General features: G+C 39.5%; 1 protein-coding gene across 1 annotated transcript in view; it reads left to right on the plus strand.

Annotated features, from left to right (window-relative positions):
• PDE3A (phosphodiesterase 3A) overlaps nt 1–24,101 on the plus strand; it is a 211,843-nt gene extending 187,742 nt beyond the window's left edge. Inside the window, exons 10-16 of the mRNA XM_059472263.1 lie at nt 2,276–2,387; nt 3,615–3,728; nt 5,189–5,388; nt 6,911–7,114; nt 7,451–7,606; nt 11,484–11,724; nt 15,119–24,101. Coding sequence (XP_059328246.1) covers nt 2,276–2,387; nt 3,615–3,728; nt 5,189–5,388; nt 6,911–7,114; nt 7,451–7,606; nt 11,484–11,724; nt 15,119–15,366 — 1,275 coding nt within the window. The 3' untranslated portion in view covers nt 15,367–24,101. The remainder of the gene's footprint in view (nt 1–2,275; nt 2,388–3,614; nt 3,729–5,188; nt 5,389–6,910; nt 7,115–7,450; nt 7,607–11,483; nt 11,725–15,118) is intronic.
• Nucleotides 24,102–24,694: the final 593 nt, after the last annotated feature.

A 24,694-nucleotide genomic window follows, 5' to 3' on the forward strand; every position in this document is an offset into this window, starting at 1 on the left:
TGAATGTCTTTATTTTTAAATTCAAAAATGTGAAAGACAAAAATCATGCACCTATTTTGCTTTCTGCTCTCTGCTTTTCTGAATATTCTCTTGAGATGCTTCCAGTCCTTACTGAGTTCTTTGAGAAAGGATTTCTCATGGGATTTAGCATGGGAGGGCTAAACAGTAAATGTATTCAGTGGATGCAAGATATACAGAGTTTGGTCCTCTTTTATACTGAAGATTTCAGTGTAAGATGCCAGAAATAAAAGGTTTCAGATTTCAGGCTGGGAAAGAAAGCAAGGTTTGAGGAAGTGGGGGTAGAAAGAATCCTTACTATATTTCCTCATTTTTAAAGAATCAGAGCTTTGAGAGAAAATTAATATAATATTATGTAGGGAAGATTTGCTATGATCTGGGAGAGCTTACTAGTCTTTCTTTCAGCTCTCAGGTTTTTATTCCTTCCTGGAGCTTTAATTCAGTTACTGACACAGCCTGTGCCTACCCAGCTCAATTGGTGTCACCTCCATAATCACTTTCTTGGCTGAACTTACTACTCAGTTATGCCACTTTTCCTGGCACACTGACAAATTAGTCATTTTTTCTTATAAAATCATTGAAGATTATTAAACAGGAAAAGCAAGTAATTATTTTTATTATTATTTAGGGATGAAAGGGGAAAAAAGCCCCAGAGAATCAGTCGGATCACTTTACAAGGCATTATGTAGTGATGAGTGCTGGAAAGAAGAGATAAAGTTAATTGGTACAATGTGGTACAATTATCAGCCCCCCAGAAACACAGAGGTCAGTGTGTCAGGCAGATTTCAGTGTAACAAGCTCCAGAGAATGCTGGATCAAACCACAGTCTCTTGGTGGTTACCTATTATTCAGCTACATTCAATTATCTGGTGGTCAACAAGGAGAACCGTGGCATGAATTCATATTTATTCTCTGCTCTGCTTTTTTGTGTTCTGCAGCTTGGCAAGCAACATCTGAATTTGACCAGCCTGCCAAGTCTCTAGGTTCACTTTAGAGAAACAGGCAAGCTGTGGATATTGGATATATTTGTTGGATAAACTCAGTGGTGCTCATTGAGGCACTTTTGCACTGGACAGTGAGTTTGGGATTGAAATGATATCCTAGATCATACTGCTCATCTTTCTAATAGCATGGAATGATAATGGAATGATGAATGAAACATAAGGAGAACCAGAACTGTCTTTTAATGGCATAAAGAACAGTTTGGATGAGCCAGAATTGATTCTGGTTTTACCTGGGTCTCTCTGTAGGCTTTAAGCACTTCTCCAAGCTGAATGGGCTTCTGTAGCTCTGGACACAAGTCCTCTGTGCTTCCCTCAAATTGCACTAAAGCTCCTCACTCTACTTCCCAAAATGTGGTTTTTGCACAGGTTCTCAACATGTTCTCCACTTCACAGTTCCACAGAATGAGACTTGAGAAATAAAATAGAGAAGCTTTAATATTTGTGATGAAAATTCAGCATTTTCTGTAACAGCAGTTTATAACTCCCTCTCCCTAAAAGCAGAATATAGCAAGTTCTACCTTGTTCACAAAACAGAGATCCTTATTACCCCCACCTACTCAGATGTTGCTAATGAAAATATTTTCAGAAATCAGGAAACTAAAAAAAAAATTTTTTTTCTGTCAAAATCACTATTTTTTTCCCTGGTTTGATTTTTAAATCCTGGGATATTATTAACAAAGGTAAACAAAAGCTCTAATGATTATTCTCAGTATTTTGCTATCAAATGGACTAACCCATTAAAAAAAAAAAGTAAATTAAAAAGCTGAATTAACTATGTTTGCCATGCTAGGTTAAATTTATGAGATGGAACAAAGCAGAGTTGACACATGCCTCCAGGGAAGCATTCAGTTTAGAAGGCAAATGCTGGCTTAGCATCTTTGAAGCTGCTTGAGATATCTGTTCCTTCTTTGTGGAATGTTAAATTGATTCAGACATATGAAAGGACCCCAGACCAGTCAGGAACCATGAAAGCATCTGTGCAAACTGGAGTGGCAAGCCCAGTCAATGTGGCAGTGACAAATGTGCATGAGAGGGTTCAGAGAGGAGCATAAATTCAGTCTCATTTAGAAACAGAGCCACGCTCTCAGAACCAAGCTGTTGCTTCTTAAGAGGCCATAAAATTCAGTAATATCTTCAGTCACACTAAACACTTTTTATGTAATTCAACCTAAGGAGTTTTATATCTAGTTTGAAGAGTTTTTCTCATCTACTTAGCAACATAGATTTTTTTGTTGTTGCTTTTTTTCTTTCAGGTATCATACAGGCTTTTTGATGACATGGGGCTGTTTGAAACCTTTAAAATACCAGTGAGGGAATTTATGAACTACTTTCATGCCTTGGAGTGTGGATACCGAGAGATACCTTGTAAGTAAAAATTCGTGGTACATAATGATGCTTCCCTCAAGTTTTGGGGATTTTGTATTGAAGCCTTTCTTCTTGCATTATAAAACTACTTTTTCTCTTCCAGTACATCATGACCAAGTGGATGGCTAGGCACAGGCTGGTGCTGAACCACAGCCTGTCATCTTTTTTACTTTGTATTTCATCTTTACATTGTTTCATAATTCATGGCAAAATCTGCCAGAAATCCAGAAATCATATAAAGCTATTATTAGTAAAGACTGTTTCCTTATAATGCAAGTGTACCCCAGTGCTCCAGTTGGAGTTTTTGAAACATTTAACTCTCTAAAGGCAACTTGGACTTTTACACAGTAGCAATGCTATGCTACCAAAGGAGATGAGCTTTATAAGCAGAAAAAATATACCCAAAAAATTAGTGAACCCCGTTCTGTTACTACAGCTTAGCTGATACTTTTTCAATGGGAAACATCTATTCCCTGAAAAACCTGTTTTCAGTCATCCCCAAAGTATTTTCCAATTCAAATGAAATTTATCCAAGTGCCTCAGCTGCAAAAGACTCCTGTTTTCCCAAGAGGAAAGAGTTATTACCCATTTTAGTGGCAGATAAACCCAACACTGAGGAACACAGAACACCCTGTTTTCTCTGCACTTCCAGAAAAATGTGGGAGAAATCATTATAAGTCATGTAGTCTCTCTGTCAAATATTAAATACCCGTTGAAGCAGTGGGAAGGATTTAAGGAACGCTACCTTAAAATGCCTTCAGCCAGGTGGTTTGGAGTCTTTTCTGGAAAAGTGAGAGCCCCAGTTCTGATCCTTTCCTTGTGTTTGATCTGGATCAGGGATCAAAAGCAGCAGATCACAGCCTGAGGAGGTCAGAGATGGAAGTCCCACAGCCTGTTCTGCTGAAGCCATTTCTTTATGTTTGAAACATTTAACTATTCATAGAGTCTCTGGGATTTTTGTGAACCTAGCACTCTACTTCCTTGGTTTTTTCTTAAGTGATTTTTTGTTTTGTTTTGTTTTACTAAAGAAGAATATCTTTTTAATACAAGATCGAATTATCTTCCTTTTTTCATTTCTGTGAAAAGAGCAGAAACAGCTCTGCTGCTCGTGCTAATGTTGGTTTTGTCTGCTGGATTTTGGCACACGGTACCCACTAGATGGTGCTGGCAGCCCTCTGTCAGCAGTGCCTGGTGTTTCACAGCTGCCTGGTTTTCTCCCCATCGCAGATCACAACCGAATCCATGCCACGGATGTGCTGCATGCCGTGTGGTACCTCACAACCCAGCCCATCCCGGGACTCCCCACTGTCATCAATGACCACGGCTCGGCCAGTGATTCAGGTATCTTTAAATGTTGGCATCCTCAAGTTTCTCTCATGAAATTTGCTGTCAGAAAGGCAACAACTGGGGATTGCATGCAGAATTTTTTGAAAATTGTAGCACAATCTTAAAGTTCAGTAGCACAATGAGTGTTCTAGGTGTTCAGGTGTGTTTGTGTAACTTTGAAGGGAATGGAATTGTTCCTCCAAAACTTAATACTTGACATTTAATGATGTGTGAATGCAAGCCTTTGTGGTCACCTGTAATGACAGATCTTTGTTACCGTTTGATCTTTGCAAAATATTTTTGTTTTTGCAAAAGCTTTTTTCCTAGGAAAACTGTATTGTTAGTGCATTTCAGGGCTATATCAGAGGCACTGTAGACTTAAATTCTTAAACCCTTCATTAAATCCTTAAACCCTTCGTTGTTTTGCTATTCTACAATTTCTGGGGCATGCAGGCAGTGCTGTGCACTTGCCGCTGCTGTCATGAAATGTTCTTTGCTTTTCCTCACTATCTCTAAATAAGAGACTTGTTGCCATCTGGAAATTGCTTTACAAGACCACTCTTCTTCTGTTTTATGAATGCTCACTACAGGAAGCTGTTCTTCTTGCATTTTTATATTAATTTCTCCATGTTCAGTATGGTAACTAGAAGACCTGTCTGTGTTTCATGGGAGTTCTCAGAGGGTTGCTGAAAAAGCAGGAGTTTGTTCCATTTCCGCTTCTTTTTTTACTTTTTGGTTTGGTTTTGTTCTGTTCTGTTTTTGTTGAGTTTTTTGTTTGTTTTTGTTTTGTGTGGTGGTAAAGGGTTTTATTCCCAGAAAAAATTTATTAGCAAGGGATTTCAGTGGCTTTGTAGGTGAGGTGGAATGAAAGGGGTTGAGTTCTGGGGCTTTTTGATGTTTGTTATTTGAAAGACATTGTTCAGCTGCACGCAGGATCCATTCGAGGTCGTTGAGATTAAATTAGCAAAGCATCTCAGTATCTGTCTCTGACAGGTATGCTCAAGATCTTTCAAAAAGAGAATGATAAGACGATTATCAGTAAAGATTCAAAGTCTAGACATTTGTATTGAAAAACACCCACTGTAATTTAATTACTAAACTCTAGTCCATTGCTTTAAGGACTACAAGTGTCTCATGTACTTGTCTACATGATGAAAGGAATTACAGAAAGGCGCAGGAAGATCAAGTTTCCCAGAAAGTGCCAGTGTGGCTGTCAATCCAGGTTTTACTGCTTGTGACTTACATAGTTGGAGAACAGGTTTTGGAAGGGCTGGAAGATCCCCTGGTGGGATCAGAATTTATTCCTATCCAATTGTTTGCCTTATTGTACTGGATCATAGGCGCAGAAAGCACTGAGGTCAGGCTGCATTTATCCTTACTGCAAATTTGCTCCTTCTCTCCCTGCTTTATTGCTTCTCTCACTGAAAGAGTGGCCCTGGATTTTTGACTGTTTCCATTTCTTTCTTTCTGCTCAGATTCTGACAGTGGGATCACCCACGGCCACATGGGATACGTGTTTTCCAAGACATACACACCTACAGATGACAGCTACGGGTGCCTGGCTGGCAACATCCCTGCCCTGGAGCTGATGGCTCTTTATGTGGCTGCAGCCATGCATGACTATGATCACCCAGGAAGGACCAATGCCTTCTTGGTAGCAACCAGTGCTCCTCAGGTGAATAACCCTCAGGCAGCGTTGCTGTGCAGTTTGGAAGGGCTCCATGACAGCTTTTCCTTGCTGGTGGTTCCCTGTGGCTTCCATTAAGCACAAGGCTGCCAAATATTTTGAAACAGCTTGTCAAAGTGACAGAAATTATCATTTCACTTGGGGATTGCTGGTAAGAGTCTTACACACCCTCAGTTAGCAGAGCTGCTGAGAAAGGTACTGATAAACTGTGCCAGTGAAGAAAGTAAAGGTCTGCTGACTGAAAGAGAACCTGTAACTGTGGAAGAATGGAAGAACTGTTCTACCAAGTAATGCACAGAAAGATTAAATAAAATAAAACATCCCAGTTGTGTAGCTGACTGTGCTTTGTAAGTTAATTGTGCATGATCAGAACACATTTTCTGTTGCTTCTATAGAATATGAGCAGCTTCAGTCTTTTTATGAAAGTATTTGGAAGCAGGGAGTGGAAAATAATCTCAGTGTTATAAATGTAGAATTCAGGCTTGCTTAAGGTTACACAGAAGTTACTGCCAATCCTGAGAGTTGAATTCAGCAATTCTGAATCACTCTTTATTGGCTTAATTATGAGATCATCTTTCCTTGCTTTACATAGCTGACCTGCCTGGCTTCAGCACACTGTGCTGAAAAATACTTCTATTGATGAGGAAATTTTAAAATATATATATTTTTTTTTTAATGGTTGCGGGTCAGGCAGGGTCTGGATTTACTCCCCAGCTTGCAACCAAAATTCCTCTGTCACCAAGAGCAAGTCACCTGAACTCACTCTGGTATCACTTTGTGTCTGTGAATTGATAGTAATGCTTCTCATCCTTGCAATGCATTTCTGTGATCAAAACGTTTGATACTTTGGCCAGGTAAATAGACTGGAAGAAGATACTTATTATCTTTAAATCTAATTGTAAGAAACAAGTGCTATAGCTCTGTGCTTTTAAAAATCAGAAAAGGAAGTTAGATGATTAGCCTTTTTGTATTTACTCTAGTTTAAAATTAAATTAATAGGAAAAAAATAGTTTTCTTGTTATTTTCTGAGTGGAATTACCATCCCGATGAGAGTTCAGCATCTTATTTTGATAAAGATTTGACCCATTTGAGATTTCAGCCCTGAGATATCTGTCAGGCTGAGTATGTGTTTTTTGCTTGCAAACTGGAATTTCACCTATTTCTGTCTTTGGAATCAGTCCTACATGGACACCATGCCTGGTACGATTGCCAACAAGCAGTAATGAATTAAATGAGCTTCATTCTGACAATCAGGGAAGCACACACACCTATGTTATATTAGCCATCAACCTGTGGCCTGAAACAGGATGATCCATTGCTGTGGTTTTGCTGAGATAATTTTGTCAAGATAGTTTTGCCGAGATGGTTTTGCTAAGTTGGTTTTGCTAAGATGGTTTTTATGTAGATGGTTCTGCTGAGATGATTTTGCCAAGATGGTTTTGTGTAGATGGTTTTGCCAAGATGATTTTGCTGAGATGTTCCTCAGCTGCCCCTTGTGCTGCTTCCACAGGCGGTGCTGTACAACGACCGCTCCGTGCTGGAGAACCACCACGCTGCTGCTGCCTGGAACCTCTTCATGTCCAGGCCAGAGTACAACTTCCTGGTCAACCTGGACCACGTGGAGTTCAAGCATTTCCGCTTCCTCGTCATCGAGGCCATCCTGGCTACTGACCTGAAGAAGCACTTTGATTTCGTGGCCAAGTTCAACGCCAAGGTGAGATCAGTTTGGGTTTCTGGGGCATGGCCAGAAAAGACTGTGGGCCTTGGGAGCATCCAGCAAGAAGGATTTCTGTTTCTTCTGAATGTCCTTTTGGCTGCTCTATTATAATATATTTATATATGATAAATAATATATATATAATAATATATTATATTGCTTTTCACTTCTTTTTCCCTTTCCATATTGTTAATTCCAGCCTGGTCTTAGCTCACCTGCTTATGCTAGTGATTTTGTTGAACAGCTAAATATATTTTGCAGTACCCCAGATCAGATCAGATTTTCCTCTTCTGCCTCACATCACCATCCTGTTTCCCTTTCCCTGTCTCCCAGGTGAACGATGATGTTGGCATTGACTGGACCAACGAGAACGACCGCCTGCTGGTGTGCCAGATGTGCATCAAGCTGGCTGACATCAACGGGCCTGCCAAGTGCAAGGACCTGCACCTGCAGTGGACAGAGGGCATCGTCAACGAGTTCTATGAGCAGGTAAAGGCATTCCAGAGCTGCCTGCCTGTGTTCTGGAACATGGCAGTGCTGCTGGCCAGTGAAAAGTCACAGAGAGTAGGGGTGAAGATCTTGGCTGGAGTCACATTAATGCATTTTTTTGCCAGACAACTGAAAGTCCATTTGTCACTGAAGTTTCTGATGTGTCCTCAGAGACCTCTGGTGATGGTGTCGCTACAGGCTGGACTGTTCAAGTCTGGCACTGTGGACAAGCACTGGCATGGTGAACAAGTGTTCTTTTCCTCTTTCTTTTTCCTGTTGTTTTTTTCCTGTTTTTCCTCTTTTCTTCCCTGTTTTTCCTCTTTTTCTCCTGTTTTTTTCCTTTCCATCATGGCTGTCATTTCCCCCTTCTTTAGTGCAAACCATGTTTTCACCCTTCCTTCTGTGTTCTTTTAGCTGGTTCTCATGGCTCTCCTCTACAGTCTCACACTTTTATTGACATGTAGTCTCTCAATGTCCTTGTTCTGATGGTCTAAACAGAGCAGTGGTATTGTTTCAGCTTCTCTGCAGGCCACACCTCTGTTCACACAACCAGAACATTTATGTGCTGAGCAGGACTGCAACACTGGCTTTCAGTTCATCACAGGCCAACCACAGCTGCTCCCAGAGCCATATTTCAGTTTTAAGACAGCTCTTGCAGCTCTCAGAGGTTGGACAGTACAGCTGCACTCATTATGCAGGGCATGCTGGTGGCACAAGGAAGGAGGACAGGCACAGATTGATGTAGAAACCCTGGGAATACAGCCAGGCACTGCTCCTCTCTTTCTAGGTGTAAAGGAGCCCTTAATTGAACCTAATTTTCTCATTTTAACCTATTTAGCCCTACTGAGTGCAAGGGTCAGGGCTGTTCCCACACTGTTCCTCTGTTTCCTGAGTGGGAACATTTTGAATGTTCTGCTCAGATTAAACTCCACATCCTTTCTTTTCCAGATGAAGCAAACAGGCTAAATCACTGAACAGGACAACCCCCAGACTTTTCAGGGAGACTGTGCAGTAACTTGGAGTCACAGACTAATCCTTTTTAGAGCTTTTTCAGCTTTCCTTAAATTTACTGCACTTACAGTTTGGAAAAAAAAAAATTCCAACCAGGATTTGCTGCTGCCCTCTGGAGAATGTAAAGAGACAGGGAAAGGGACATAATTCAGGCATTGACCTGAAGCTTCTTCCTTTCTTTCAAATCTCCCAAGAAAAAGAAAGTACAATGAACCTTACCTATAATAGGGATATAGCTGGTTACATTTTTGTTTTCATTTTTTTTCTTAAACAAAGAGAGAGTGTCCCAAAACAACCTTCATGCTCCAAATTTTCTTTCAGGAAATCCTTTTCTTCTTCATTACCACTGTCCCAACAATGTGCTTCACAGTTCTGGTGATGATCATAGCTTGTGTGGGTGACTAGTGCATGCAGACAGAAGCAGTTAATCAGATGTAGGATATGACTTTCCTTTTTTCCAATAAAAGCTGTATCAGAGTGAAGTGCCCCAATATATTAACATCAGCAAAACCTTGAATCAAGCTTGTGAGGATACAGATGTGGGAAGATATTGTGTTACCTGTTTCAGAGTATGAGCTTGTGTTATTTTCCATCATTTAGAAATGGGATCCAAAACAGAGAACATGCTCTTTCTTGGATTTGGTTTTGGCATTAAGGAGAATAAGCTAGATTCTCAGTTACTTTTATTAAAATCTATTTTTCTTTACTTTAATATGCTATAAGAGGTGTATCAAACCCTGTTCACATGATTTTGAGCATTAGATTTTTTTCTGCAACTGGAAAAGTCTTCATATTCTCATTTCTAAAAAGGAGAATTTTATGGGAAATTTGAATTTCCCTGGAGGTATTATCAAAAAGTACACATGTGAATTCAACCTATGCTGTGAAAATAATGAAGTATCTTTTTTACAATAAACACCAATTCCTTTGAAGAATTTCACTCCCATATAAATAAAAACTGCTTATTAAAAATGTGTTGTATAAAAATATTCAAAATCCTGTGTCATATTGTTGCAGGATGTTTCCTTCTCTTCACAAGTCCAGTAGAATTATTTGAAGACAGACATATTAGAATTTAAAAAACCCACACTGCAAGATGTTTCTCATAATAAATCATGTTTTAACAGAAAAATAAAGAAGAATTTGTAAACGTTTCCACAGTCAGCATTTCTCCCAGTTCACAGCTAGGAAATCTCAGACGTGTTTCTGTAAAGAAGAGCAAACTGTCACCTCTTCTTAATGTGCTTGCTATTTCAAGAATGGATGGCATGTTTCAGTGTTTTGTCAACACAAATATTTTGGTTTTAATGATAGCACATAACATTTCAGCATTCGTTATTATTAAATAAAGCAAAGAAAACACAAGGAAATGAGATATTTGCTGTACATACTCCAAAATTTAGCTCTCATTTTTTGGCCTTCACCAAATACAGATAGAGTGTTGGTCAGCTGTGAAGACCATTACTTTTGAAAAATTTACATTACAAGGAGATAAATATAAGCGAACAAAATGGAAACTGAAAATGCATCTCTAAAATCTAACAGGTATCCCATAATATAGAACTCTGTATTGTATTACAGAAATCAGTTATATATCAGGCTTGATTAGGGAGGTTTGATTTTTGGGGGGGTATTTTTGTGGGTTAGATTTTTTGGAGGTATTTTTGGGGGGGGAGATGGCATCTGGCCTGGTCATGTCTGCTCAGCTGAGAACTCACTGATATCACCAGAAGCTTTGCTGTGGTAGGGAATTGAGTATATTAGATTTGACTCTGCAATGAAGCTTTACTTTATTTATCATGAGAAGAGAGAGAAAAAACCTCATGCCTCCCTCTCTCCCCCAAAAAAGCTTTGTGGGAAAGATTTACTGGTTTTGAGCAAATGAATGCCATATATTGCTTTAATTGGAATCATTCTAATAGTCACAGGAAACAAATATTTATGACCCAAAGCCAAAAGGACATCTCCAGGTTACTTTTAATAAGGATGAAATCAATAACAAAGCTAGTCTGGTGAGGTAGCCCTGTCTTGTAGAAATTGTCTTATTCCCTGTAAACAAGGTTGCTGTGAACTAACAATCACACCGTCAGAAGGGATTTTTAAAAAAATAGTGTGAAGAAAGAAATTAAATAACAATTTTCAAGTTTTCACATTGTGTAAAGTTCAGGACTAGGGGCATCCTCCTGCAGAGTCATTGTTAAATTCATCCTTGTTAAATTTACATTATTGGTAGTGGGTTGGGATCAGCTCCTACAAGAAAAGAGCTGTGACTGTGCCCATTTGACATGATGGCACTGTCACGATGGAAGTGCCAGGCTGGTGTGGCATTCACATTTTCTGGAAAAATTCCCTTTGCCCAGGATTTTTCTCCTGGAAGCTGAGAAGCCTCAGAGAAAAAGAAAAACAATAATTATCTGATTTGCTTCTCCTGTCTTTTGCTCCTTAGGAATGTGTTTGGAGATTGTTTACCCACAGGTGATTGTTTCATTGGTTTCATGTGAATTGTTTTGACTCATTGGCCAATCAGGGTCAAGCTGTGTCAGGGCTCTGGAAAGAGTCGCGAACTTTCATTATTATCTTCATTATTTTATCTTTTTTTATTATCTTCTGTAAGTATCCTTTCTGTATTCTTTAGTATAGCTTAGTAAAGTATTCTTTAGTATAATATAGTATCATAAAATAATAAATTAGCCTTCTGAGAACATGGAGTCAGATTCATCATTCCTTCCTGCCACGGGGTGCCCCTCAAATGCAACAGATGTTGTCCTTTCAGCATTTTTAATTGGCTGGATATGCTTTGCTCCTTTTTGTGGCATGGTTTTGTTTCATTTAGCTGTGAGGAATGACGGCTCTTTTTCATCTGCAGGGTGATGAAGAGGCCAGCCTGGGGCTGCCCATCAGCCCTTTCATGGACCGCTCTGCTCCCCAGCTGGCACACCTGCAGGAGTCCTTCATCACCCACATCGTGGGACCACTCTGCAACTCCTATGACTCAGCAGGGCTGATGCCAGGAAAGTGGATAGAAGAGAGTGATGAGTCAGGAGACACTGATGAGCAGGAGGAGGAGGAAACAGCAGAAATGGAAACTTGTGAAAACGCTGAATCCAGTAAGTGCTCGACTTCCATTTTCCAACAAAACAAGTTCCATGCTCGACTTCCATTTTCCAACAAAACAAGTTCCATGGAGTCACCAAAGCACTAAGCAGAGGCTGTGAGCTGGCCAGGTTCAGCGTGGGCCTCCTCCAAATTGACAGTGAGTCCTTGATGTCCTTGGCTGTCCTTGGAGGAGCTGTAGCCACTTACATTGTGAATGGAGATGCTTCATGGTTTCAGCACCAATGTGGTTCAGATCCATCACTTACTTCTACCTTACCTGGGGTTTCTGGTGGTGGGTCATCTGTGCATGAGGGCTTTCTAGACTCTTTTAGGTCTGGTGTTGATAGATTGCAAGAATTTCAGTTGAAAAAAGGATGTTTGGGAGAAGATTTTTCAAGGAAAACACTCATCATTTCCATGAGTTAACATGACAAATGGGAATAATAGAATGAGGATCTGCAATGCTCATGGAGTAAAGGAGTTTTTGACAATAGAATCATTTTAATGCACATCTCTCAAGGTAACATGGAGAAGAGGGGGAAGAGAATTGGCACTGAGCATTGCTGTGTTGTGTGCTGGGAGCTGCATCACTTGGCTAACCAGTAACTAAAGTTCATGTTCTTCTCTAGAAAGGCAACACTGCCAATATTTGCTGTACTGAGATGAAAGTTTTTACTTTGAAAGGAGATTTCAGGCACTTGTGGGAAGTGATTTTTAAGAGAGGTTACTGCAGCTGTAGACCTCTTCCTTAAATCAGTTTAATCCTCCTTTATCTTTTTCTTCCTTTCATGTTCTTTCTCCCGCTGAATTTTCTACTGCTGTTCCTTTATTTCCCTCCTCTCAGTCATCTTTCTCTCTCTCCCCTGTATCTAGAAGTTTTAGCAAACAGCAGCCTAAAGTGCACTCATGAAATACCAATATTTTTTTCCCTCAACAGCCTCACTTTTTCTGCTCTTTCCCACACATGTTCTTTCATGCCCTGCCTGAGTATCATCCCTGCTTTCTGTTGGGAAAGCTGAGAAAGATTTAGTGAGTGCAGTAAGTCACATTTGGATGTGGAACCTAAAATCTGTGTCTCCTGATGTGCAGAATTAACCTTTTATCTCTAGTAAGATTCAGTGGTAAACGGTTTTTATTTAAGAAATCATGGTATTTTTCACACACACAAACACACACACATACACACACACACACACACACCCTTGCACATATTTTAGGTTTAGCACTTCCACATGCACAAAAAAAATCTCTTAGAGAACAATACACATCAAGTAATGTCACCCCCATGGGTTAATTTAGCACTTTATGATCTATCAATTCTGTAACAGGCAGAGCCATGTGTTTGTGGCAGATTGGCCTTTCTGGAAGTGCCTGCTAGGAGGAAATGTATGAAGCTGAATTAACACAGACCCCAAAGCCTGAAACTGATACAGCTGTACTAAAAAAAAAAATATGAAGGATGTTCTCATATCCATGATGTCTCTAACCTGACTTTGAAATCCTTGGTTTCCTTTCATTTAATGTCTCTATTCTATTATCTTCTGTATCACCATTAGTGGAGTCAAATAATGCTGTTTTCAGGTTAAAAGCACTGATCATTATTAACCCTTTTCACATTGCAAACAGACTGATTTTAATGATCTTCTGTTTTCTTCTTTACCTTGTTATAGCACCCTAATACTATAGCATTTTAGACTTTGGTTTTCAAAGCTTTAAAAATTAAAGTATCAGAAGTTTTGAAATATTCCACAAGTTCTTTCTATTTCCTTCATACCAAATGGGGGGTGCTCCTCTTCTCCATCATACTAATGTGTGGCAAATTGTTGTCTTCAGGTCCCCTGAATTCCCTGTGGCTGTGTGGACCTTACTCAGGATTGTGTGACATCTTTTGTGTCAGTGTAGGGGCCTCATAGTTCCTTAAAAGTGTGTGCCTGTGACCAACCCAATTTTGGACTTTCTAAACTTTCTCAAATGAAACAGTAAAAGGTTGAGATGTCAGATGCACAGACGTTTAAGACTGGTATAGATGTTGGTAAAGATCTTTTGATGAAAATGCCTTTTAGGCAGATAGAAATATAATTGTGGCAGGAAACACTTCATCTAGGTCCTGATAATTCACTGAAGAAGTTGAGATCAATTTAAGAGTTATAACGTTGAAGTAGCCATAAGTAATTTTTTTACTATACATGTACTTGCCCTGAAGGTCTTATGCAAGTATAAGAATTAAACAGACTCAGTCTTTAAAGATTCAGACAAATTTTAACTCCACAGCAAGTGTCTGCAGAGAGCAGCAAGATGTGGAGTCACCTGGGAAACCCAGGAGAGAATGTCCTGCTGTAGCATTGGCAGCAGAGTGGCTTCTTATTAGTGCTAAACCTGAAGGTTTCCTACAGGGAACCAAGGGCTTTCTAATGAAGGATTGAATTGGATTTGGTCTGTGCTCAGTGAAAAGCTCTTTGTTTCCAGTTCAAAAGCTTCAATGGCTAAACATTTTGGATCCTGACACAGACATACTTCAGGCAACCTGCAAGTACTAATCCACGCAAATTTATCTGGTACAAAACATTCCTCTACGTCACCTCCTTTAAAGAAAAAGCAGCAGTTGTCTTTGGAGGGGCTATTACTTCAGTTCTGTGATGGCCATTGTCACTGCTAATGACCAGGAAAATTTTTCAAACTTTTTACTGCTAAGGAGTTAAGAATCTGTGTTGGACAGACTATATTGACAGGAAAAAAAACCCTCTTCAGACTTTTAGTGTGTGTCAGGAGCCGTGAGAGCCACCAGGGACAAAAACACTTCATAGGCTGAGAGCAGGGGCCTGGTGCTTCAAAAGCAAAAAGAAGCAAGCTCCTGTGGTAGCATTTGGCTGTATGGGTGCTTCTTTAGTACTCAGGCTGCTGCCAGAGCAATGTTGTGCTTGGGCTTTAAGGTCACCTCCACTGTGATGGGAGAGCAATGGATAAATTTGAAAATGGAATACAGGAAAAAAAAAATCACAATTTTTTTCCCCTAGGACAATCAGCAGGGATCTGTTGGGGGTGAGGGGGGCATAGAATTGAATGTGTGTTTAATATATGTTAATCAGAGTCTTTAAGAACTTGATATAAAATGAGCAGAAACAGCTCAGCAATGTGTTTTATGCAATAATCATTCAAAGACGAGATACCTCTGTAAGCAGCTGAGTCAGGCACAACATGCAGCCTTGGCATAGGATGAAGTCAGGGAAAAAACTGTACAGGAAACTTTCCCCAAGATCTGGAGAGGCACACCTTTCTGATTTAATACTGTTCAAATGTTGGGGTTTAAAAATCTGTCATAGCACACTCTGTCTGCTTCCTATGCCTTCAGTCCCTTTTCCTTCTCCAGTAGAAACCAGCACATTAATATCACATGGTGTTTTACAGGAAAGAAGAAGTTCAAGAGGAGGAAAATCTACTGTCAGATCACTCAGCATCTGCTTCAGAACCACAAAATGTGGCAGAAGGTGATTGAGGATGAGGAGAGGTTAGCTGGGTCAGAGAAGCAAGGCACGGAGCAATCCCCACTGCACCAATCTTCAGAACAAATCCAGGCCATCAGGGAGGAGGAGGAGGAGAAAGGCAAGGCCAAGAAGGATGAAGAGGAGAACACAACTGTAGAACCAAACCAATGACAATATTTACAGCAGTATTTTACGACAGATTGACTCGTGCACAGACTCTTTCTCAAGCCAGCACAGCATTTAGACACAACACTGTAGAAGTATGGGATAATGCGCCTACAGCTGTTTCATTTGTTTCTCTTTCCTTTTTATGGTGAGGTACATTGTTTAAACTCCTATGCTCAAGGAAGCTTTCACACTGCAACACCGGCTTTACAGACTTTCTTTGAAGAGATTTGGGGGTGGGTGGAATTATATAAATATATATATATATATATATATAGCCAGGGTTATTGGCTGCACACTTCAGCAAATTACATTTAATGATATATTATGGTCACTGTGATATTTACAGGAGAAAGTTATCTGAGGAAATGCTGCTTCTGAAGCACATTTGCAGTTAACAGTAAGGTACCAGTTAAGTGGCTTTTTTTTGCTCTTAATGCTGAGGGATAAAAGTTCCAAAGCTTTACATGAATGCTGATGTATCCTGCCAACACATGTGTGAGTGAGGGGGTGTTTGCAAGTGTGAGTGGATGTGAGGAAATACAGCATGCTCTGAGTTCTTACCACACTAGCTGTAGCACATGTCCCAGCATACCACAACAAACAGAAGGCCAGAATTTTAGAGAATTCGTGCCTGCAAGGGAACAATTTTGAGGAGCTTTGCTTTCCCTCCAGTCCCAGTTTGCACTCCAGCTGCGGGCAGCCTCCGTTCAGCAGCAGCCCAGGCGCTGCTCTGGCCCTACCAGCTGTGCTGGCATCACCTCCTCATCCTCCTCCTCCTGGGCAGCTCCAGGACTGCTGGCGACAGGGATGTGCCAGGAGGGCTGTTTGCAGAGGGGCAGTGCCTGGCACAGCAGCCTGTGCCCTGCAGAAGGCTGGCCCTGCCCGTGCTCTGCAGGGTGAACGTGCCGCGGGTATGGGCACGCTGTCCTGTCCTGCCCTCACCCTGCCTCTGGGCATCCACCACCAAATGTGGCATTGAGAACAAAGCTAAACTGCTGGGGGACAAAGGAAGGGGAGCGTGGGGGCCATGGGAAGAAGGTAAAGGTGCATGAGGAGCTGCTTGGGCACAGGTGCCAGTCCTGGTGGGCTGGCACGCAGTATCCCAGGATCTGCTCCCATGGGCTTCACAGAACTCGGGTTTTCAGTGCCAGTTTGCTGCTGGCATTCTGCTTAGGAGCAGCATGTTTGATCCCACCAATATATTTTTCCTTTCTTCTTTCTTCTTTTTTTTTTAACAGAAAGAAAAAGATTATGCCTGTAAGAACAGCAGATCTTTTTTTTGTTGTTGTTGTTCTATTCATTTGTTTTCTCTGTTTATGCTGTGAGCCAAATGTCTATTTAAAAGGTTGGATATTCACTTTCAATATTTTATTTCATGATATATTTGTCAATGATTAGCTATCTAGATGTAAATATGGAAAAATTTTTATGGGTTCCTGTAGATAATGATATCTTTAAGAAAAAGAAAAAGAAAAAGAAAAAAAGGGAAAAGTTGTTTTGTAAAGATAATTTTTAAAAAAATAAATATAAAAGCATTTTTATACAGTGTAGCCATTTCCAAACCCCACAAATAAAGTCTTGAATAATCTGTATAGACCCTTCTGGGAAACCAGCAGTCTACAGGATCAAGGCTTTAAAATATTAATGCTTTGGGGACTGGCAGCAGCCAAGCAGTACCCCACAATTTAGAGATTTGTTCCCACAGAAAGAGTTATATATATAAACTTCAGTGTCTCTCAGAACTCCTTTGACTATGTATGCTTTTTCTAGTTTGATTCTGCAGCCCATCACCAAGAAGAGGGTTGCTTGTGAGAGTAAGATTCCTTGTGAAAGGCAGAGTTTGTAGAAATCTTTTCTGTATTAAATTTCTGGCATTACACCCATCACTTTTTGCTATTGTTACACATTCACCAAATTTCATGATCCTGTTGGCAACTCCCCAAAATGTTGGAAAACATTCTCTATCAAAGGCAATCACAGGTGTGTTATCACTTCAGAGTTCCTTCTTGCTTTGTGTTTCTGTCTGCTCAAAAGAGGATTTGGGGTTTTTGCTGTTGCATTTTTCTGATATTGCCCTGTCCTACTCTTAGCTGTAGAAATGTTTGTCTTTCAGCAGAGTGACTGGGGCAGGTTCTGAATGCTCTTACCAGCAGGAATAGTCAGGAAGTGTTTTCCAGTGAAATCAGGAAAGCAAAGATCCAAATTGCATTGCTGTTTTAAAGGGAAAGGACATAGCAGAATTCATTCAAAACAAAAAAGTTGTCTCTGAGTTCTCAGCAAGTCTCCACCAATTCCAGCTTGTGTTTTTTTCACATCTCTTCTGTCACTTTGATCATTTTATTTGGGCTTTTATTGTGCAAGTGAAATGCATACCTTATAGTATGAGAAGGTTTTATTATGCCTCATTCTATCCTTTAAATTAAATTTACCGGGATGCTTTAAATTGTCCCATCTCCAAGCACTTCTTTCTCAATTTTCAGTGCATAATCACTGCAATTGGATTTTAATACTGAGGTTTATATTGCCTTTGCTGGAAGAGGAAAAAAAATCTATTGCTGCAAGTGTTAGTGGGTGCCCAGTTGGTAAAATTATGAAGAACCATTCAAGAATGTGGCCAAATCCTGTAAGTAGGTTTCACATATTCCTCTAAACTGGCATACACAGGGTTGGAAGAACTAAAAGTAACTAAGAAAAGTTATCTAAAAATGTGCTGAAATGAAACCATTATATTTTTCTAGTCATCATTTTTGGTCGTTTTTCTGCATTGCCAAGGCAGCTGTTAGAAACTGATACAGCATTGCTACCCCAGCCTGTTCATGGGAGCAGTCACTGAGCTGGACCTTTATGGTGAAGAAATTGCTGACAGACTTAAAATGAGAATGATTGTTGTTTTTACCTAAACTAGAAAGAAATTCCACTGAAGAAGCTGAAGTGGCTGCGAGCGCTCAGCTTGGTAAGAGGTGACATTTTTTTCCCACTTCAAATAGTTAGTAATCCAATTTCTGCAGGTGGTCCCTCCTTATGAATCTGATTCTCAGTCTTTGAAGTGCATGTTTGGCAGGCAATGATCAGGAAATCTCCAGGTTGGTGTAGATATAACAGAAAATACCAGAGAGATTTTATGTCAAGAATGTGAAAAACTTTTTTTTCTTTTTGCTTTGGGGTTCATAGATAATGAAGCAGGCAATTTAGGGGGCTTTTTAATATTTTCTAGTCCAAAGGAGGCAAAAGATTTTTACCTGCAGTTGAGCAGCCTTTTGGAGGCAGGAGTTTTTTACTTTGTGTAGTCCTTTGGTGTTGCAAGCACCAAATAATCCACAGCCTAAGAAATATTTTAGGAAGAAAAACTAAATAAAAGAAAATGAATTGTATTCAATCAGAAAAATGCTCTTGTTTTAGGTGGTATGTTTATAATGTTGATATAAATTCCTGGTACATAAAATATGCAAAACATAAAGAAAGCAACCCCAATTTAAATGCTGTTTTGCAGGGGCAAACCCAAAGTATTTTAGTTTTCTGTTCTTTAAAAACAAGAGGAGAAAGACTAGATTGTTTTTTTCCGTTTGGATATTTTGTTTTTCCCACTTTAATGGCACTTGGTATTTGATCCTCTTCCCTTCTAGTCTAGAAATGCTCTTGCAGTGCTTGCAGCTCCCAGTGCAGTGACAAAAGGACTCTATGTCATGTAGCAATCACATGTAAACACTTTTGTCCTTATATTGGCACTTTTGTTGATGGCCACGTGGTGTTTACCATGGAATAAAACTTGTCTCCTTACACTTGTGTTGCAGAGGGAACACATGGAAGTAGAGAGTGTGAAAGCCCCTAACTACTTAATTAACTTTTTTGGGGAGGGAATATGAGACATTAGCTTTTAAGGAACCAAAAATGGTGTGTCTAAAAACAATAGTTTCCACCATGTTCAAAGGGCCGTAGTTTGCTCTATATTTATGCTCTAATTCTAAAATCTTGAGTTGTTTTTAGCTTATTTAATGTGCAGAGCATTTTGACACTTGTTTCTGAAAATCATCTACTCCCTCCAGTAGGAAGATGGTGTTTGATGAGATGTTGCAAGCTGTGCATCAGAAGTGAGTAGCAACAATCTAGGGAAAAGGGATTTTGCTGTGGTTTTGGCAGGATTTTGGATGGCCTTCATCTATGAATGAAATCTTTTACACAGAGCTGTGTGTCACCAAATGTGACATCATTCAGGGTGCTGGTTCTCATGGCAAACATGGTCATGTTATGGCAGGAAATGGTTCCCAGGGAAGATGTGACTTGAGAATGCTTTTGGTAATAATTCCAGGATAGTTCTCATCAGTTTTTATTCTGACATCATGTGTGAACTTCTCTCTGCATCATTATCAGCCTAAAGATGGATTTAGGTCTTTACCATTAGTGTACCACTGTTAGAATTTCTTAAGATCCTGGTGGTCTGAATCTGGAAGAAAATTAGGGCTACAAAAGTTCAAATTGATGCCTTTAAAGGTACCATTTGGCATCTAAGCAAATTTCCCTCCCCAGTCCCATTCTATGGATTCCACTTGACATAAAATTCATTTGTTTTCTTTAAAAAAATCTAAATTTCTGTCTGCTTTTTTGATAGAATTTTTTCTTTCTGAAATTCTGGCCCAATCTTTCTTCAGAAATGCCCTGGGAAGTAGAATGCAGTGTGAAGAAGGCAAGGATCTTGCCAAATTGAGCATCAGAGCCTCTAAGGACTCTGTGTGGGCATCCACACAGATCTGTGAGCTGAGTGGGTGTGGGGGAGCTGTCAGCAACCTGGACTTGGAATCCTAGAGAATTTTGTCAGTTTTCAAAACAAACCCTAAGCATTTTGGAAAGCTTAGCCATGAGTTTTATGCAGCAAAAGCTCTGTGCTGGTGCTGGTTGTTAATGAAGTTCTTGTGCAAAGTCTGTGTAAGTCCTGCCTCCACTGAGATGTTCCATCCTTCCATCATGGATGGAAGGAAAAGTTCAATTTAAGGAGGAGAAGTTTCTAGGCATTCCATGGCCTCGTGGGCAGAAGATTAGGGAGAAACACATTGCCAGAGCGAAGGATTCACCTCTGTGCTGGCCTTAGAACTTGGGAGTTCCTCCCTGGCAGCTCACAGCTGGGGAAATCAGTCCTTGAGTGGATGGGGCTGTACACAGGCAGGAGGGAAGTGAAACCTGCATTCTGCGGGAAGGAGCAAATAAAATCATAGTCCATTATCAACCAGACTTTGTAAAACAAAATTTATTTTCCTTTTCTTTCAAAAGCAAATGTAGTCCTGCTGAAATGGAGTAACATAGAGTTTCTGGGAGGTTAATATCTGCTTGATGTTGCAGTATTAGTCAAAAGGATGGCGGTGTTAAAGAGAAGACAATAATTCCCATTAATTAGAGCAGGAGAGTCTTTTTTTCCCCTATTCTTCAGTGAATCAACAAGTAAGAACATCCAAGGATCTTTGAGAATAATACATGCTAAGTGATTTTGAGCAGATGAAAGAATCATAGAAATTAGGTGAGAACTGTCTTAAGAAACATTGGAAGAGCTTGCAAAATTATTGCTTATTGGAGTCAAACTTTGATTTACAGCAAAATAGCACCAGTTCTTTCCAGAGCAATTTATTGTGATAGATTTTTCTTTGAATTTCATCACTTTGTTCTAGCAAAACAACATTCCTGTGCAGGTAAATCAAAGCAGGGTTTAGCCCCTGCTGTGGTAGATATTGAGTCCCAGCTTGGAGGGAGCAGTGTGAGAATTATTCTCCATTTAAAACCTAATTATGATTTATTCAGAGGCCATTAGTAGGATTTTCCTGGCAGGCAGGTGTTCTTTTGATGAAAAATGCATCCCACCACCTCAGCAGGATGCAGATGTCGCCTGAGTGAGCCCTGAGGACAAACTCCTCAGGAGCCTAGGGGGAAGAACAGTGCTGGTGTATTTCTGCAGAGTTCATTTTCACACCGACAAAAGGCACAAAAGGCAGGATCTTGAGCTAGTTAACAACAGTTCTTTGGTAAAAATGAAATGGTAAGCACTGTGCAGTCTGAAACTCTGCCAGTGTCACTGAGGTGTACACAGACATTCCCCCCAGTGCTTGCTCCTGTAAAACTGCTGTGAGTTCAGGTAAAACCAGCTGGCCTTGGGTGTGTCTGTCAAGCTGAAGGGTGTAGTAAATCAAAAAGAATTTTTGACTGAAGTTGTTTAATTCTCCTTAATCTAGGAAAACTTTGCTTTGTGCAAGTGGAGGGGAAAAAAAAAAATATTTCATTTGAGCTTTTGAGGTTGCCAGTCTGTGCCAGTGGTTTCTTGTTCCCAAAACTGTGTGTGCAGGATGCCTGAGATGTGCCTGAGATGGGGCAGCAGAGGAGAATTGTTCTGCCCTGGATGCCAGAGGGAGCCTCTGTGCTCTGGGGAGCACCACTGAAACCTGCAGGTGTGCAAAAAGCAGTGATTTAATTGGGGAAACCCAGATATTCCTGTTTTCTGTGTGGAAGCATAAGAGCAGGTACACAGGACTTTGCCACAAGCCATGTGTCCTTTTATGGCTGAATTCTCTTGTCCTGAGGCAAAACCATAGTCATGAGATCAAATAATAGCTCAGTTTTCAATGTTGTCTTCCTGTACTGCAGCAAATGCTTAGAAACAATTGATGTAAATTAGCAACTGCTCTTTGCTTTTAAGTATTTATTTAAAGGAAATGGGAGGTTTTGGTGGTGGTTTTCATTTTTCTCCTCTGACACTAGTCATTTTCACCCAATGCTTTCCTAAAAAAGAATTAAAAATAAAAAAGCTCTGTGATCTGGTCAGAGAGAAAGCAGGGAGGGGTTGGCCATGTGTGTACATACTGCTTTAGGTAGAAAGGCTGCTAAAATCTGTTAAAGCTGACTTTCCTTCCCAAAATTCCTGCCTGATCCTGAAACACAACAAAAACCTGTATTTGAATGCAAAATGTTGATTTGTAAGTGTTTGTAAACCTTGATAGAGTACTGCAGGTGGTGTCCCAAAAGATCAAAGCCAACGTTAATAACTGCTCTGTGGTGTTGATGGTATCTTTAATATTTCAACCATGTCAGCGTACTTTTGATCATTACTTTTCTAAACTTAAGTCTTCTTCTCTTGAATAATCAATATTAGATGTTTGCATGATGGAAAGTAATTTAAGTTCACTTTTCAAAAAGCAGTGATTCATTCTGTGGGTTACGTTTGTTTAACAGATTCACATTTTCACTGATGGGTGGCAGTTTTTTTTTCTTTTTAGTGCTTTTGATAGAACAACATCCAGGATATTTTCCAACAAAAACACATTTTTCCACCTTTGCATCCAGTTGTGGAACAAATACCTTCCAAAACTAATCCTTTTCCAATGCAGTTTGGCCTGTCTGGGTAACGATATGCAAGTATGTATATCATGTAGAAGATGTGATTGAAAAAATTAAAAATTTTGGTAATCAAAAAATTAACCTAGCAAGATTACAGCCGTTTCTGAATTAAAATCTTGGGTGTGCCAATATAGTTGAAGCACTTGACCCCACCAGATTTGAAGGCCAAATTATATAATTTTTTTATTTTAAATTTGACAACAGGCTAGAAAATTTTTTTTTTTTTTTTTAAATTTCAGGAAACACTGAGAAATTGGTGATCTTACATCCTGTCCTGTGAGGGTTGGCTCCTGGTCTGGGACCTTGGGGCAAAGTTATTTTAATGATGCTTATTCAGACTCAGCTATAGTAGCAGGTTTCCACAAATCACTCGTGTACTACAAATTCAATCCCTCCTTGATTTTTTTTTTCACTTCAAAAGGTGAGAAAAAGATGGGGGGAGTGTAATTTTATACGGCTCTATTTGACAAAGGGTTTTGTGTACCTTTATAGTTCTTTTGAAGCAATATTTTAAAAAATAACTGCCAGCCAAAGTGGCAATGCAGAGAAGTGCCATCTTGTTTAGGATTTGTACACGCCAGTTTTTAACACAGTGTTCTTTTCACTAAGTACTACATACGTTAATTTATATTTATATATTGTCAATATTGTTGTAACCAAGCTTCTCCTTTCTAAACACTTCAGGAACAAGGCCTTGTATTTTTAGGTGATTTTCATAAACAGAATAATTCTTTTCCTTTCACTAGTATCTTGCACTCGATACATGTAGCAATACTTAATATATTCTCTTCACAAGTATTTGTTAAGTGATTTAGTTAATGGCTGATAAATGTTTTGTACAAAATAGATTCTGTACAGGAAAAAAAAATCTTTTAGATAAACATTATTTATTTTTACTGTTTTGTAAGTTAGACACTATAATGAAGCTCCTTTTTGCCAGAATTACTGGAAGTGCCTCTTGGTAAAATGTATTATACAGTAAATATGTATTCAAAATTATTAGAAATACTTGTCACAAAATGAACAATGTGGATGTTGCAATGTGAAGACAAATGTACAACATAAATATAATTCTGTGGTATCCTGTTGGCTGTGTTTCTTCTTCCTTTATTGGACAAAATTGCTTTCGGTGCCCAGCTTTAACTGTCAGACTACAAATGACTTGTACCCTCTTTAGACTCTGATTCAAATCCAGTGAAAGCTTGTATATATTGAATTATCATTTTAGCTGCCAGCCCTGCCTGGTGTGTGTTAGTGACCCAAGCTCATGTTTATTGGTATCTGATTTCCTGAGACTTTTACCTGCAGAATTCTTCACTTTGCTTCAGATTGCTAATAAATTCCATGTTAAATCCTTTGTGACTCAACCAATCTGTGGAAAGCCTCATTATAACCATTCTTCTTTAATGCTAACCAGTATTTCAGCATCCATCATCAGTGTACCACTCAATCCAATTAATTTGGACTGGATGTGGTCAGTATTACAGGGCAGCATTCAACAATGCACAGTGACTAATGCTTCCAGAGAAAATGAAATGTTTTACTTTAGCATTTTCCCTCATTAATTATAGCAGTAATCTGTTAAAGTGGGACATCAGTGAGTGAAATCCATTTTCTTGCCATTATATTTATAAGTGTGCTGTCATTTTTCAGTGTAAAATTTTACTAGTCTTTTATGTGGGCTAGAATTGATATCTAGCTACCTTATTTGCTCACTGTTTATAATTTAAAAAAAAGTATCTCACAGCTGTCAGAAATTTTACCCATTTTTAAAGTTTTATTACCTACTTTCATCAAAGACTTGGAAGCTCTTCAGCTAATTGATTTGAAATGGTTGCATAAAAATTATCTAGATCAACCATGTCTTCAAAGCCTCTTTTCCTATAAGTGAAAAATTAACAGCTTCCAAAATCCTCAAGAATATCTACTACGTATCTAGCTGTCAGTTTTCAAATGCCCC

This window comes from Ammospiza nelsoni, chromosome 5, assembly GCF_027579445.1.
Source record: "Ammospiza nelsoni isolate bAmmNel1 chromosome 5, bAmmNel1.pri, whole genome shotgun sequence".
Lineage (NCBI taxonomy): Eukaryota > Metazoa > Chordata > Aves > Passeriformes > Passerellidae > Ammospiza > Ammospiza nelsoni.